Source organism: Xyrauchen texanus, chromosome 22, assembly GCF_025860055.1.
Source record: "Xyrauchen texanus isolate HMW12.3.18 chromosome 22, RBS_HiC_50CHRs, whole genome shotgun sequence".
Lineage (NCBI taxonomy): Eukaryota > Metazoa > Chordata > Actinopteri > Cypriniformes > Catostomidae > Xyrauchen > Xyrauchen texanus.
The window spans coordinates 20,940,187-20,956,868 of NC_068297.1; the positions used below are offsets into that span (position 1 = coordinate 20,940,187).

Below are 16,682 nucleotides of genomic sequence, written 5' to 3' on the forward strand. Positions count from 1 at the left end.
TATCTACCCTCTCAAAGCCAGTGATTCCACATTGCGCCAAATTCAGCCTCTTCAGTCCCCCTCGGGTTTCATGCCAGACCAGTCGGCTTCTCAAACCTCCCTCTTTCTTGCCTCTTCCTTTTCCTCCTGCTCAACCACACAAGTCCACACAGATTGACAAAGTGTGATGATATGTATATCACATGCCTGGAGTTTCTATGTTTGTGTGTTAGGTGTTGGTTCCCAATAAGTGAAGATAATCAGGAGAGAGAGGCTGATGCTCTCTGTCTTGTGATCGTGTTGTAACGATGTTCCTGGCCGGCTTCCTGACATAAGAAATAGGACATCCTCCATGCACCAGCTGTGTGGGCATCAGGCCCCTGACAAATTTCAGGCCCTGCCCTGCAACCAAATTGGCCTGGCCTACTGGAAAGGCAGAGTCTATGAGCTCAGCATGCAAAAAATATGCCATCTACAGGCAGCTGCGCAGAACCAGAGAAGCCAAGAGGCTTAGTCTGACTGGTGCCTTTATGCCCAAATGAAGCCCAGTAAGGACAATTATCACAAATTACCAAAACAAAGCAGCCAGAGAAAGCCAATGAAGGCAAATCGTGGCCTGTGGCCACAGCCCACTGCACTGTTTTTAGTGCCGACTGAGCCACATCATTCAAAATGGCACGTTACTGATGCATTGTTTTGACAACAGGGTAGCTGCTTGGGTGCGCTGCTTTGGTGTGGTTGCAAGAGCCCACAAAGAGCCATTAAATGTCAGCAGGTGCTCCGCACCGGCATCCCAGTGGAGGCGTTCTCTGGGATTGCTGGGGGCAGAAAGCAAGTGCTTGAGATGAGGGACACACTAAATGCTGGAAGCTATCCAGACACTATTTCTGAGCCACTCAATCATGGGCTCAATCGAAGGCCTCAGCTTCAGGAGTGTCTGCCAGGTCCGTGGAAGGAACAGCTCGCATGAGTTTACTGCACTCCATAAGGGAGCAATTCAGACAATCCCCTCTGATACTATGCACCACCACTGTTAACCAAACTGCCAGCACTGGAGTTCATATGGTGATATGGCCACAAGTATCCTAGTTTGCAGAGAGTGAAGAAAGTATATATAAATAATGTGTATGTATGTATGTATTCTGCATATATTGTATGTATACATCTAATTATGTGAATATCTGCCATTAGTGTGCCAAGCAGCTGCCTTCTGAAAGAAATCTACTAAAATGCCAATAAATTCTCCCTGGTGCTTTGTATGGAGAACGAAACACCACAGACCTCCAGCTGCCCCTCTGCCCACAAGTGGTTGCAGCAGACTGGGAAATACTCAAGAGTGGAGGATGGGAGCAGTCCTCTGAAGTCAACAGCAGTAAAATATTCCCTGCCTGGCTCGGGTCTAAACACACAGCACTAATTCTGCCTCCGATTCAGCACAAGGATATCCAACAATTCTCTGCGGGTTGCTCAAATGCCTAAAGATGTCATTTAGTTGAGGATGGCGAGCACCAGTGAGTAAGGGTATGGAAGGATTGGAGGGGAGGGAGGAGAGGTGGCAAGGGAGAACCAAGGAAGAGCCGGGGAAGTATGGCAGAGGATTTGCACTAATGTGCCTTCTGTTGCCACTGAAGAGGCGATGGAGAAGGCAAAACTATGACCTTTCTGTCTGCATGAAAAAACAAGAAACCTTTCAGCAATTAAGAGGAGTTAATGCCCTAATTATGTGTGTCGTTTTAGGCAGTGCCAGAGGGGATCGCCTAAATAGCAAGAGAGGGTTGGAGAGGGATGTAGAATGTGAGATGGGGAAGAGGCAAGGGTAACTAACCCAGCTGTTTCATTCCCAGACCCAACCTGGAGGGGTGGGCTATGGTAAGATGTTTAGGTTTTTTAAGCTAGTGCGGTAGACAGGAAATTGTTGGTCATCTCCCAAATTACCCACGCAACCTGAACGCACACATGCTCTCTAGCCATGAAGCATGCATTGAGTATGGGAGGATGTTGAGCACCGTGATACACATCACTTGCGCTATCAAGCAGGGGCTCACAGTCAGTTATGACACTATAATGAGCCTGTCATGGTATTCAAATCGCTCCATTCTGAAGAGCTTGACTGTCTTCTGTGCACTCTTTGGTTTTCAACATTTTTCCTTTATGACGAGGATGCAAAACTCCTCTTCTGAGAGACATGCTGTTCAACAATATTTATTTACATTCATGTTGGTTTTGTACACAACAACAATGAAGTTAGCCACATATCTAGTGAGGGTTCACTCTTGGTGTCTTGCAAGAAGATGGAGAACGGATTGTTCTTTAATGAGGACCTTAAACTGAAGGTGTGGAGCACAATCTCATGCTGTAAGAAAAACAAACCAGCTGTGAGAAAGAGTTGCCATGCTGACATTTAAAAGCACAGACAGAGGCGCTATCTAAGAATAAAGTAGGCCAAACTACACAAAAAGAGAAAGAGAGAGAGAGAAAATGCATAATGATATCACCCCCAAGAGAACACTCTTTAAGACAGTGGCTCTCTATTTTGGGTAGGCTAGAGTGGGGGAACGTGGTGGGTGGAGAGTGGTCTCAGACGGGTTCTCTCCTCAGGCTCTAAATGAATGGCGGCGTTGCATAATCCAGCAAGCCTCGCCCGCTGACAGCACGATGATTTATGCCCCCCGTCAGAAGAGGAGAGGGGTGAGAGAACGAGAGGCAGCCAAGGAAGAGATGGAGTGTGTGAGAATGAGTGAGAAGGAGGGAGAAAGAGAAAAGAAAAAAGACAGATAAATGAGAGATATTAAAGAAAGGTAGAGGGAAGGAAAGTCAAGAAAAAGATGGGTAAAATGAATGGTGTAGAAAGGCTACTACTAACAGAGAGAGGAGGATGGAGGTGAGACAGATGCACTCTGCGGGACTCCTATCAAGCCAAGCAGTTCTCTATAAGCCATATTTTTCAGGAGACACTTGGGATGACTGAAGCCAGACAACTCATTACCAGTACAAAATGTCATCTTTACCAGTACAAAATGTATGGTAATGAAACAAATAAAGTAGTTCATTAGTCCAGCAGCATATCTGACAGATCTGACAGTCTCACCTCCAACTCACAGCATTGGTTCAGCCAAATTTGCTGTGTTGACATACTCTGAATACTTGAAAAACACAGCAACATTTTGATAGCACCACAGTGTTCACTTTTCTTGGAAAATCAAATCAAATGGGGAATATCGTACTTATAGTTGTCTCAGCATAATTAAGATTGGACATTAAAAAGTGTTTTAACATCAAAAACACTTTAGCTTTAAAACACTGAGATTACTACTAACAGAGTAACAATGGGCTCTTCAGCTGATAAGCTAATTTTTGGCTAGGCATGGTAGTAGCATATCTGACCTCTGAGATTATTGACCGTGGCATGTTCTGTGTCAACCAGGATAATAGTGAAATTGGCCAGCATGGCATATGCCACTGAAGGGTTTGCTTTACAGAACCAGAGAGGGAATTTTAAGAGGGATTTGATGCTATGAGGCAGACTTTTGAGTTTTAAATTGCTCTCTTGCTCTGACTAAAAGCAGCACACACTCTATATGTATGAGTATGTATGTCAGTGTGTATGTGTGTGAGACACAGAGAGAGACACTTTAGCCTACTCATATCTACAGGCAGGTCTGGCTATTTTGCTTCCATGGCTGCTCGTCTCCCCAGAGAGATGCGGTGAGGGAGCCACTACTGTCAGAATCTAAACTCTAGCCTTCGTTAGGACAGCCACTATCTAAAACACAGTACAATAATTGGGCAAGCTCTAATTGCCTTCTGCAGGAATTAGGTGTTACATATTCGTAAGGTGCACCCCATCACTGCCAACCTGCATCTGTAACACATTCTTTCACTCGCTTTCTCAATGTAGATAAAAGAAACTTAGGGTTGCACAAACTTGGGAGTCATTTAGTATTAATAAACTACTTTTACTACTATTATCATATTGCTTATGTTATAAAATATTATATAAACACACATTTACACCACCAAAGCACCAAGAGTCATGGCCAAGCGGTTAGCTCATGTGTTCAGACCAAATGTCTGCACCCTGCACATGTCCAACAGAACCTGAAGATAATGTTAAAAATATTGTTTTGGTGTTCATGTATGTAATTGTTTATAATAAAAGTAAAAAAAGAATAATTATTATAATATTAATAATGATAAAAAATGTTAAATGAAATGTATGCAAAATAAAATAAATAAATAAATTATGTGGAAAGCATACAAGAGTTACAGTACATTCCCTCACTGTAGAGACTTCAAATGTATATTGCAGGGTAAAAACAGAAGTATCACTCCAACAGAGAGAGAGAGAGAGAAAGAAAGAGAGAGAGAGAAAGAGAGATGAGGTATATTAAATAGCTCTCTCTGTTTAAGGGGTCATCCATCTGTGTGTGTGGCTACTAGATTCTCATCCACTCATCTCTATGTCCACACACACACGTACACACCTTCTCCCTTAGCATGTGTAAACTGGTTTTAGCTTTAACGCATAACATCTCTGAATGTGTAGGTCTCAATGAGCCTATCTAGAGATGTGTAACTCCTGAAAATATACTAGCATACTGTACATAAGTGCTTTTCCTTTGAAAATATCTCTAAGCGGGGTTGTGTAAACCTGAATGCATGCATCAGCTCACCTGTGAGTGTTAATCTGAGTGTGTGAACTGCATCTCTCTAAGTGTTGTGCAATAAGCACTCTCCAGTCCTGATGTAGGGCTCTCGTACCCTCACGCTGTGTACAACTGAGTACTACTTTAGCTCGAGCATGTTAGTGCTGATTTCAAGACATGGTCTCTGGCCAGTGCTCTGTCAGGTGCCGTCCCTGTATCTCTGACTGTCTGTGGATATAATTTTAAAGTTGGGTGGCTGGAGGTAGCAGAGCAGCAGGCGGCTGGCCCCCAGGGTCAGACAGAGATGTAGCTGGAGGCAGAAATTTCTATGCAGCTACAGTGCGTGCGTGTGTCTGCAAGGTGAGCACCTGCACACAGCTCTTAGTACAATGGTTAGTGCACGTTGTTATGGAGATGAGTGTTGAGAGGCTTTCCTTGTACATATGTATGAGTGTTGCATGTATGTGTGTGTGTTTGTGTGTACAGTGACGGTGGGGGTGGGGGGTGGAGGGGCAGGGGATGGTTCAACTAAAAATGACAATCCTACCATAATTTACTCACTCTCATTTTGCTCAACATTTCTTTTTCTTTGGAACCCAAACTGAGGTATTTTGAAGAATATACTGGTCTCTTTTTTAACAATTAGAATGAATGGTGACTGGTGCATTCAAGCTTAAAAAAAGATAAAAAAGCACCATAAAAGTAAGTGATAGAAGTAGTCCATTATGACTCATTCACTATATTCCAAGACTTCTAAAGCCTTCTTTCAAAGCTTTAGGAGGAAAAGAGCTATTTGTGAGGAACAGACTGAAATTTAACCTGTTTATCCCTGAAAATCGTGACATCAGCACTAACTCTCCTTGGCATGCTTATGAGAGAAGTATTGGTGTTTGATTAATGGAATCATTTATTTGAATCTGATCTTTAAATGAATCAGTTGATCAAGTTCACAAAATCAATCTAAATTAATCAGACCGATCCGGTTCTCAAGTTGAAATCACTGACTCGGGCCACGTCCACACAAATCAGGTTTTGTTTGATTACTGCAAAATCAAATGCACTATGTTTACTTCTCTATTCTATGCTAAAACGACATTTCCCCCACCCAAAAATGTCCAAAAACTATTACTGCATACTTTGAAAATAACAATGTTAGGGAACATGGAATAAACAATCCAGATGCAGCAGTTCTCAAAAGTGAATTCATTGTATTTGCATGGAAAAGAGTGAACTTACGAGGTCCTACGAGGTCTGGCTCTGTCAGTGGAGGGATTTCATCACTTTGGATCCGTAATATACAGAATTGCATGTGTGTGTTGTGGATAAGTGTGGGAACGATCCTTTCTTTGTCTGGTCCCCTCCCCACCTCCATCTCTCCCAGAGGTGACAGGGCTAATTTCAGACAGATCTTCCCCTTAAGCAATCTATTGGCTATGGGTAACAGTCCACCCCCCACACACCAACCAGCGCCTCTGCATGGACACTGACACATCAGCTTAACCCGTGCCTTACCAAAGCTAGCCAGCTACGATTAACGTTGGGTGACGTTAATAGCATGCGCACACACACACATATATATATGACAGATCTGGATATAATCCGATCACAGATGAGTGAGTTTTGCAGTATCAAACTGTGAAAACAACAAAACTGAAAAAATGCGCTGCCGTAATATTCAAATGTAGCTTCTAAAGTGACATAAAACCAACAAACACAAATAAACAATGTTAGCATAACACTTTACCTGCATAAAACCAAGAGGGACTTCTGTTGTACAATGTAAGAAATTCAAATATTTGAAATGAATAGCCATGAGGATGAAATGTGTTTGTATGTGGGGTTTTTTTTCTTTTTCTTTTTTTTTTTAATTTTGGAAAAATTAGAAAATGTATGCATCAATTTTCCAAGTGACCCTTATTCATATGTAGAGGCGGACCTCTGTATTAAATTCAAGCACTTTACAACAAATGGCTGTGCCATTGGGTGCCATTTTGATATATGTGTGTATGGGTGGCTAGCAGCAAGAACAAAAGGCTGCTATTTGTCTGGGTGCTCATGGGAGAAGATGCCATATCAAACATGCAACTACATCCCTCAGACCTTTCTGAAAACAGGCCGCTACTTATCAATTACCTACTTGTCAGAAACACCGACCGTGTAAGCAAATGTCCCTGCACAGGGCAACAATAGCATTGAATGAGATTGCTCTGTGTGTGTTTTGCATATGAGGAAAAGATGAAAAAGACAAATTTCATATGTAAAGCCAAACCACATCCCTGCTGAAAAATTACAGCTAAAACAAAACAAGCTGGTTTCCCAGGCTGGTCTGTTAGCTGGTTTTAGAAGGATTGTGGCTAGAAGACCAGTTGAAGACCATCTTGTCCAGGCTGGGAAACCAGCTAGACCTGCTTAAACCTGCTTAGTCCGCCAAACCAGTTTAAGCTGTTTTTTTCAGTAGGGATGGACAAAAAACATGCAAGCAAGTGTGTATATAAGAATGCACACCAACACAGTGAACAAACACACCCAACACAAACAAATGTAGACCTGTGGGGCATTTGTGCCTGCTGTTGCTCCCCAGCTGTGTTGTTTTGGGTATAATGTGAGCTGACCACTCAGGTCCGCAAAAGGTAGGCTGACGGCAGGCTTTGTATGTGTGCATCTGGTCGCGTGTCTTTGTGGATAAAGTGCAGTCTACCTGATCATGACTTTTAGGGGGAGGGCGTTTGTGTCCATAAACACACACACAGTACAAACTGTAGGTTTGCCCGTGGCTTTACATTGAGCCTATGAGGGCTGTCACTGTTACAAGCACACCTGCATTTCTCTTAGAGGTCCTTTACTATGAGTGACAGAAGCAGAGCCTACCTCTCATTCTCTCTCTCATCTCCCCTCTTCTGACTCTCACACACTTATGAAGGCAATACTTTCAGAGGCAAATAAAACACTTCCTGTCTTGCCAAGTGTTTGTGCTGGTGAAGATATCAGAGAGGACTTTTTTTTTTCATTTGTGAAGGTTAAAATCTAGTTTAAGCAGCTCCTCTGTAAACTTTTACCATCAAAGATAAGGAAAGCCCGGAGAGCCAGAGCACTGTTTTTCCACAGGAGAGCGGTGGTTAGTAAATAACTGCTTGTCCATTTGGCCTCTGAGAACATGCCTCACAGGCCAGCTCTCTAAAAAAGAACCAGTCTTGTTAGTTAGAACTGGGCTTGGAGGCTGAGACAATAGATGGTGTTTGGCTGACCGTGAGTGGCCCTCGGGGCAAGAGGCCAACTGGCCCTTCAGTTTCAATCTTGACTTCATTCTACTTTTTCTAATTCTTCTTTTTCTTACAAACCTGCTCATTTTCCTGTGAGTTGTGAATGGAGTGGGAAAAAAATTCAAGATTCTTTCTTTGTGACTGTAAATCTCTCACCTTCTCGCATCATGCCGACGGTCAGACACTTCATGAAACGGCAGGCTTGGCAGGACTTCCTTCTGCGTTTGGTGATCTCACATTCATTGGTGGCAGGGCAGCTGTACTCGATGTTTCCTGTGGCGAGGCATGTAGAGAGAAGGAACAGAGAGTGTTTAATGACTGCAAACCAAAACATTACTTTTAGTCAGAATGTAAGCACAATATTGTAGACACAAGAAATTAAGATAACAATGTGTTAGATACTAATAAAGTATAAGTGTGATTAAATAAAACTATAATTTTTTTATTTAATTTTTTTTTAATGACATACAACTATAATGCCACTAATGCCACTAATGCCAAATAATATATATATATTTTTTTCCACAAAAGTTAGAAATTTTATACATTTTTTGTCAAGTTAAGATCAAATCTCTGGCAATCCAAATATTGAGCACATACTCAAGTTAAAATTTTTAGAAGCAAAGATTGAAATACGGCAATCACATCCCATCATATCTGCATACAGTATATGTGTGTGTGACTGATAGTGCAAGAGGTGAGGCAGGAAAGTGCAACAGGCTTTTCTCAGAGGTCATGTGTCATTGAGAGTGAGAAGCTGGAGATGAAGATGGCCAGGCCAGAATTTTCCAAGCCTAAACAAAGACTTGCAGGTCACAATTCACCTCTGAGTGAACTCCCAATCTCCCAGTGTCCACTGACACTGCCCGTCGCCTGCCGATCGGCCACACAAACACATGTATAGACATATGATTATTTTATTGCGAGAAGAAAACCTGTGATACATTGTGTTCATTGAGTATTATCAAACAGATAGTTCGGGTCTTGGATGCTAATTGGTTGATTAAGTGTTCCAGCCAAATTAAAATACACAATATAGTAACAGGTCTGATGTGAAACACCGTGTGAACCGTGACTTTTCCCAGTGGACCAACCACGAAATGGCCTGAAATGGGCTGGCGTGTTATGCAGAACGGCCACAAAACGGTGCTGCAATATGCCGAAGGGGGCAGCAATATTCCGAAAAGGACAGCGACCCCCTCCCCCACCCCCAGTTTCTATGCAAAATTCAGGGCCGATTTCTCTTCCCAGTCCGCCCCTGTTAGTAAGTGATCTAGTCACGCTAAAAACATTTTACAAGCATTTTATTTAAGTCTTGTGGCTATACTATTGAAGTAGTAAATTAGTGAATATTTTAACATTAAAAAATTAGCCCCAATCACTTCCAATGTAATATTCACTTCCTCAATGTAACCCATATTTTATTATTATTATTATTTTTTAAAGAAAAGGAGGGGCAAGTTGAAATACATTTTTGTGGTAATTAGCATTATGCCATATGCTGTTGATTGAGCTTAACTTGTATTGAACCCAGACTATTACTTTAAGACAATGATTTACTAGTCATTTTTTAATAGGAAATTTGAGGTTTGGAAGGGATTATGGTCAATCTACAATAAGGTTCTATTTGTTAATATAAGCAGATACAATAATGTGGCAGGGCGGAGGGCAGGGCTGGGTGGTGATTCTACACACCTGATCCCTTATCAGGCTAATCAAGCCTCCGAGAGGGATAAAGGCCGACTGCGGAAGATGGTGCGGGAGAGAGAGATCGTTTACAGGCATGTCCGTCATGTGTGTGTTTGTGTCTTTTGTTTAAGTTTATCATTAAATCTATTATTTATATCGTCAATCCGGTTCTCGCCCTCAGCCCTGCCACAAATAAATATCATGGACTAACAATTAACAATATTTTTCTACAGCATGTTTTAATTAATTGTTCATTGTTAGTTCATGTTAGTTCATAATATATTAACTAATGTTAATGTAAACAACATTTTAAGTTTAAAGTGTTTTATTATATGTTGACATTAAAATGAGCCAAGATTAATAAGTGCTAAAAAATGATTGTTCATTGTTAGTTCATGTTAGTTCATGCACACACTTCTCAGGCTGAAACAGACTCTCAAACTCAGACTCACACTCATGCAATGAACATAGGGCCCATCTGGGAGCTCCACACTGATGAAATATTTCAGAGTTAATCAGACTTTGTAAACACTGATTTGTATTGACTTCACTTCTGTGAACTGATGTTTCCTCATTAAAAAGCAGATTAGCGGCACGAGCGGGGGGCTAAATGCTCAAGACTGCTAATTCAACAGGAAACAGTATTTAAAGTATGCATGTTCATTAAACTGAGCTTCAATATTCATTAGTCAGGTAATCTCCACAAGCCCTTAGGGTCTTCGGATTGGGAGGACTCTGTGTGTGTGGAATGGGGATGTTTGAGAAGATGCTAGGTGATTCTCATGAGGCCTGAGGGGGTTGAGTGGTCTCAACCAGCAGGGAGTGTTTAGAGGGGGCAAAAATCCTTGCTAATCTAATATAGGTGCTTTCTTCCCAGTAGTTGAATGCCAATGGCTTGAGCACTGTGGCCAGGTTGTCAACACAGTAGAAAGTAGACTATGTATGTGTATGTGTTCGCTGACAGGATAGAGTGATGTGATTTCAGTTAGGTGGCAGTCGATTAGTGCAATGTCCATTGTCTATCACTCAAGCGCATGCCGAGAGGTTTCAAACAAGATATAAAATGTCCCAGGTGCCTTCTTGCGCTGCCTGTCTTCATACTAATGCTAGACTTCCATCATTCATCAGTCCCAGTCAAATGCCAGTGGAGCTCATTAACAGAGCAAGGCTACTACATGATCTTGGGCTGACCTCATGCTATGGGTTTTCTTGTGTTTATGCAGGAGGGAATGAGTATTTTGGGCTGGGGCTGGCATTCTGTGGTTATATTCTTTGTTGGCTTTCTCCTATGTTTTGCTACTGTCTGGCTACGAGTGGCTCAATTGGGAGGTGATAGATGCAGGTTGTCAGGTGGCATTGGAGGAGTGCCATCAGAATGCCAGCTGCCAGTGATTTGAGTGGCCACTGTGCCCGTGCCACTGCCAGTCCCAGCACCCCCAGCCGGACAATGTCCTGACAACCCTGCACTCTTCTTCTTCCCTCAAAAACCAGCCAGCCTGGAAGCCAATAATCGTCCAGCTGGATGCAATGTTTTCGGAAATTACCAAGAGTTTTATTGGCTAATGGGATGAAACATACCAATATGTCAAACTTCGATTTAGTAGCCTTGGATTGTATTCATGCCCAGAATAATGTCTGACCCAATTGTTTGTACTGTATTCTTAGAACTTCATTGCCACTTCTAGAAACAAGTGGATAAGTTATATCCTCTTTCTGTTAAGGTATAAACAATTATTGCTAATCTTCCTAGATTTCCATTGGAAATAAATTATAAAGCCGATTAATTCAAAATCTACCATAATAAGATAGGAAGGAAATGTATATTTGTTTGCAGCAAACATCATTGGCTAATAAGCCAGATTATTAGCACCCTTGGGCTTTACTCATCAACTGGACAGAAAGCTGCAGTGGATGTTGGATGTATGGAATTGCATTGCTCTGATTCTAGGTATTGCACTTTGTCCCTTGGCCTAGCACATGACCTGCAACTGAACCTTGAACCTTGTGAGGTAGGGTAAAAGCCAACCTTGAATGGTCCTCTTGAAAAAGGCCTTGCAGGCCTCGCAGGAGGCAACGCCGTAGTGGTAACCGGAGGCGATGTCCCCGCACACCAGACACAGGCGCTTGGGCATGGAGTTGAGCATGTACTCGCATTTGATCTGTGAGTCCTCTGTGATGGTGCTGGAGCAGTCCTCGTAGCGTTTCGCTCCGGCACCGTTGGGACCCAGAGCACCGGTAGGGCCGTACAGAGTGGGTGAGTCCAGACCGTTCTGATGGCCGTTCATGGTGGAGCTGTAGCTACCGCTGGCGTCTGAAGAGCCGCCGGGGCTGTGGTGGTTTACGCTGTCCGTCAGTGAGGCGGGGCTGGAAGGTTCCGTCTTGATGTAGGAGGGGCAACTCGACTCAATGTGGCGGTCCTTGTTGGACATTCTGCAGAGCAGCCTGCAAGGACAAATTACATGTTTTGTGAGAATCAACCATCGTAACAATCACAAATTAACACGAAAAAAGTAAATTACATTCTTGAAGAGAACCACGGAAATTCTTGCCTGATGTAATCGAGATCCCTGCTAAAAAAAGACAAGCATAACTGGCATATGTAGCATATATATTGTTTTGGATGATGGTCCTAAGCATGGGATGCTGGTGTGCCTAAACAGGGTTATTTTGTCCACCAGCATGACCAGCACTAACCAGCATAAACAACATTTTACTAGGTGGTCTTTTCACCAGGGATGGCCAAACTTGTGTCACCAACACAAACCCATTGAAAAACCAAAAGAGAGAGAGAGAGAGAGAGAGAGAGGAGAGAGAGAGAGAGAGAATGCTAGAGTTCAGAAACACTGCACTACAGCCAGTGAGTATAGCCCTCTCTTCTGCACATGGATCCACCCCAGCCTTAGCCTGGGAGAACAGAAGATTCAGCTGTTAAAAACAGCCCCTGATAGTGAATTCAAAATTCCAGTTTTTTAGCATGTTAATGACTTCTCTGAGAGGAATATAAGAGGAAAGGCATGTGAGAGCCAGTGTGCTTCGGTTCTCTGGGTCTCACTAAAGTGTCTGAGTGGTTGTATATCTACATGGCTGTAAGTGCGAGAGCTAACACAGCTACTTTTGTGTAGTGTGCAGCCAATTTAACTTGAAAAAAATGTGGCACAACCAACTCAGTCGTAATAGTTACAGATCTTGTCATAATGTTCAGACATTCTGATTTATTTGTTTTAAGATTTTTTTGTAGGAAATCATAAGGACTCTTTCTCCGGAAGCTCTGCTACTAAGTAAGACTATTGAGATTCACTATTATTCCACAGGGAAAATCCAGTGTCATTATATTCAAGAACATACCCAAACATTTAAGACTGGGGGACCAAATACAAAAGTTTAAAATCGGACAGTGGAAGACACATATTGATCAGACAATTTTCTGAATATTGGGCATATTTCACCCTAAATGTTCATTGGATAATCATGTTGGATATCAAGAGTTAACCAAAGCTCCAGAAATAAAAAATGTCCTGAAATTATTTATTGTAGAGTACACTATCAAACTTTCTCTGCAGTACCAAAATTGACTGTCTCCTCAAAAAAGTGCTTTAGGCTATTTCGTGAGATTGTGAATAAAGAGGTGCGACCTGGTGATCAAATGCACCATGACAGACGAGCGTCTGCAGGGTAGAAGAGAGAGGGACAGTGCGGAGAACCCAGCTCCATCACTCACTTTCCAGTCAATATCAGCTTGTTCTACATGACTCTAATCAGTACGGAGGCGCAAAGCAGTTCCATCATCCTCGCCCATGGCCAGTCACCATACACACACTTGCACGCATCGACGGACAGGAAACAAAAAATCCGCTAGACAGACACAAGCATCCATTATCAATCCAGTAACAAACAGACACCCACACAGTAAAGAGCAGAGACTATCAAAAGGCTAAACAAAAGAGCAGGCCGACCACCCCACCCCACATCGCTCAATACCGCCAACCCATTTAGTCCAAGCCCTTCCAGCATCCCTACCCCCACACATTCACATTCGGCCCTGGGAGAGATGCCCATTAATGAGTGCTGTAATTAATAGATATCTCTTCTCTGTCTTTCAGGAGGCTTCAAGGCCTGCAAGAGTGGATTAACCGCTTCCCTGTCAACAATTCAGAAGATCCTGAGCAGAGTCCTGCAGGGTATAGTGGGGGTGGAGGGCGGCACTTCACATGAGCTGTGTCAATTAGTTGTGCTTGAATATCTACATGTAGCAAATTGTGATTGTTCAGGGACTGTTTGTTTCTCTAAAATCCTCAAAGGGTTTGGGTGGTTGTGATTTCGGTAACCCTCCACGTACACCCACACACAGACACTGTGAGTGTAAGCTCAAATGAACTCTATTTATTCTTCACTACATTAGCGTTAAGGTGTGTTAAAAGTGAGATGATTGCAGAAGAATAAAGTCATACTAGAGAGACTGAGGATTTATATAGACAACACATAAGATGGAGATAAAGGGGGCCAAATAAAATAGGCTGTCTGGAGGACCACAAAAAGGTATTTTTAATTAAGGAAGCCCGCTTCTAAATGAGGGCTTTAAAATCCAGTCAGCTTGTAAAAGATTACTTCTACTGAGGCCCATAAAAAAGAGAGATAGTAAATGAGAGAGAAAAGGAGAGATTTTTCAAAAGAAGCCAGTCCAACTAATCATTTAAGAGACGTTTTAGGCAAATACAGAAAAATATGTGAAAAGAATGCCACGTTTTAACCTTAAGATTTCACAGCATCTCTGAGAATTTAAACAAGGTTGACATAGTTAATGAAATAGATAATTATTTTAGTACTATAAACCAATTTTAAATAAACAGAATTATTGGACATGAAAGAAAAGAAAGAAAAAAGAATGTGTTTTGAGGATTGAATAATCAAATATCACATACAAAAAAAAAAAAAATATATATATATATATATATATATATATATATATATATATATATATATATATATAATTGCTACAAATACAGTATTAAGGGAACTCTACGAACAGGGCCAGAGTGGCTAATCGGGAAGATCGGGAGAATTCCCCAGATGTGTATGACTTTCTTTCTTCTGCTGATTTTTAGAAGAATTTATATGTTCTGTTGGTCCTTTCAATGCCAAGTAAATGGTGATCAGAACTCAGAAGGTCCAAAAATCACATAAAGACATCATAAAAGTAATCCACTCCAGTGTTTTAATCTATGTCTTCAGAAGTGATATGATAGGGGTGGGTGAGAAATAGATCAATATTAAGTCCTTTTTTACTATAAATTCTCCTCCCTGCCCAGTAACGGGCGATATGCATGAAAAATTTAAATCACCAAAAACAGAAGAAGAACTCTTAAGTGAGAATGCACTTGTGAAAGTGGAGATTTATAGTAAAAAAAATACTTAATTATTGATCTGTTTCTCACCGCTTCTCATATAATTGCACTGAATGGACCAACATATTTGAAATATTCTTCTAAAAAAAAAGGAAGTCATACATATCAGGAATGGCATGAGGGTGATGAAATGATGGGTCAACTATCCCTTTAACATTTACTTATTTTTACAACACATACAATGAAGTCTTATGTCAGAAAGTGAAAATCTTAGTGAATGCCATATGTGTATATAATGACATGGAGAGCTTAAATAATATTCAAGGTATGCATATATTGCATATTTTTGATGTGATCTTGTTTTATTGTTATAATTTTCACCGCCAACCCCCACCCCCTTATTGGGTATGGGCTGACTTGGACATGAGATCCCAGGCTGAATACGAATTCAACTCCAGCCCTGCCTATGAATATGTCTCTTGGTGTAAAAGCTCAGGCCAAAATGTGCTGAGTCAAAGCACCTGTTTCCTTGTATTGCAGTGAGAGGCAATCGATTATGAAAAAGCTCCTGTTACACTTCTACTGATGCATCACTCAATCACACACACACACACACACACACAGACACACACACACACACGCACGCACGCACGCACGCACGCGCGCAAGAGCACACACTCACAGACAGGTGTCCTGAGGCTCTTAAAAGGTATTCTAGAACATTCCGTTAATGTGAAAAGCTGAAAAGCTGGTTCAAATTTGCGAAAACACAAGCATCAAAGACTGTTTACACTCTAAACATATTTTCTCATCCTATTTAGGGTAACAGATGAACTAGCTTTTTGTTTGGCGGCTGAGAGACCAACCTCCTATGCTGCATGACAGAGAGAGTGCAAAGTCAAAAAGGTGGGTAACAAAAGAGGAAGGGGCCAGCATTGTAAGGGCACCATGTGCTTTACAGCAACGCACTCAAGTCTCTCAACAGGAGACACCCTGCTCTATAACTTTGACTGAACGTTATTAGCGTTCTCTTTCTCTCCATCTCTTTCTACTGCTCTTTGAAATTCTATGACTCTATTAATCCAAACCAGCAATATTCACAACTATCTATAAATTCAATTGTCAGATGGTGGATTTTTATTCTAGGCGGCACTTGAATCCAAAATTAGAGGCAGCAAAATTCACATTAGGTCTAAGAGAAATGGAATTGTAAAGGCTATATTTTAGAAGAAAAGAAAGCCCTTTCCGACAGAGAGGAGACTATTTGAGAGGTAATGATTTTATCTGTTTTCAACACTGCTTGGCGCCAAGCTTCAATCCAGCAATGTGCCATTAACAAAAGGAGTTCTTATTCAGAATTTAGTTTAAGCTTATGAATGGAAATAATAATTGTCGAGTGGAAGGGTATAAAAAAGAGACAAGATAAAAAAATACAGCAGAAGACATAATCAGTTGTTCTTTATTGTTACAGACATTATTGTTATTCTACATTATAAATAGTTTTTGAGTTCGTGCATTTCCCATAAATTATAGCAAAGGCTTTTACCTTATTAGGGTTCCAGTTGAAGTGTGTGATGTCTTCGAAACAAAGAATTTAATAGCTTTATAAACTGGAAAATATCTAGATGATGTCTCAAATGTCCGTGGTAAACATATTAGCCTCTTTGGGGTCACTATGGATCAGCAATATAAAGGAGATTTGCAAATTAGATTGTGTAATAAAATCTTAATTAAATTCACACTAAAACAGGTCAAAACTGCCATAT

At 41.4% G+C, this 16,682-nt stretch overlaps 1 protein-coding gene across 8 annotated transcripts in view; it reads right to left on the reverse strand.

Moving 5' to 3' along the window:
* LOC127662839 (estrogen-related receptor gamma) overlaps nucleotides 1-16,682 on the reverse strand; it is a 242,487-nt gene that overhangs the window by 55,883 nt on the left and 169,922 nt on the right. For 7 of the 8 annotated variants that reach the window (XM_052154211.1, XM_052154208.1, XM_052154209.1 and 4 more), the window contains 2 exons: nucleotides 11,601-12,016; nucleotides 8,042-8,158 (listed from right to left, as the gene is read on the reverse strand). The exons of the other annotated variant lie outside the window; for it this stretch is intronic. In XM_052154211.1, coding sequence (XP_052010171.1) covers nucleotides 8,042-8,158; nucleotides 11,601-12,003 — 520 coding nt within the window. In that variant the 5' untranslated portion in view covers nucleotides 12,004-12,016. The remainder of the gene's footprint in view (nucleotides 1-8,041; nucleotides 8,159-11,600; nucleotides 12,017-16,682) is intronic. 8 annotated transcript variants of the gene reach the window in all.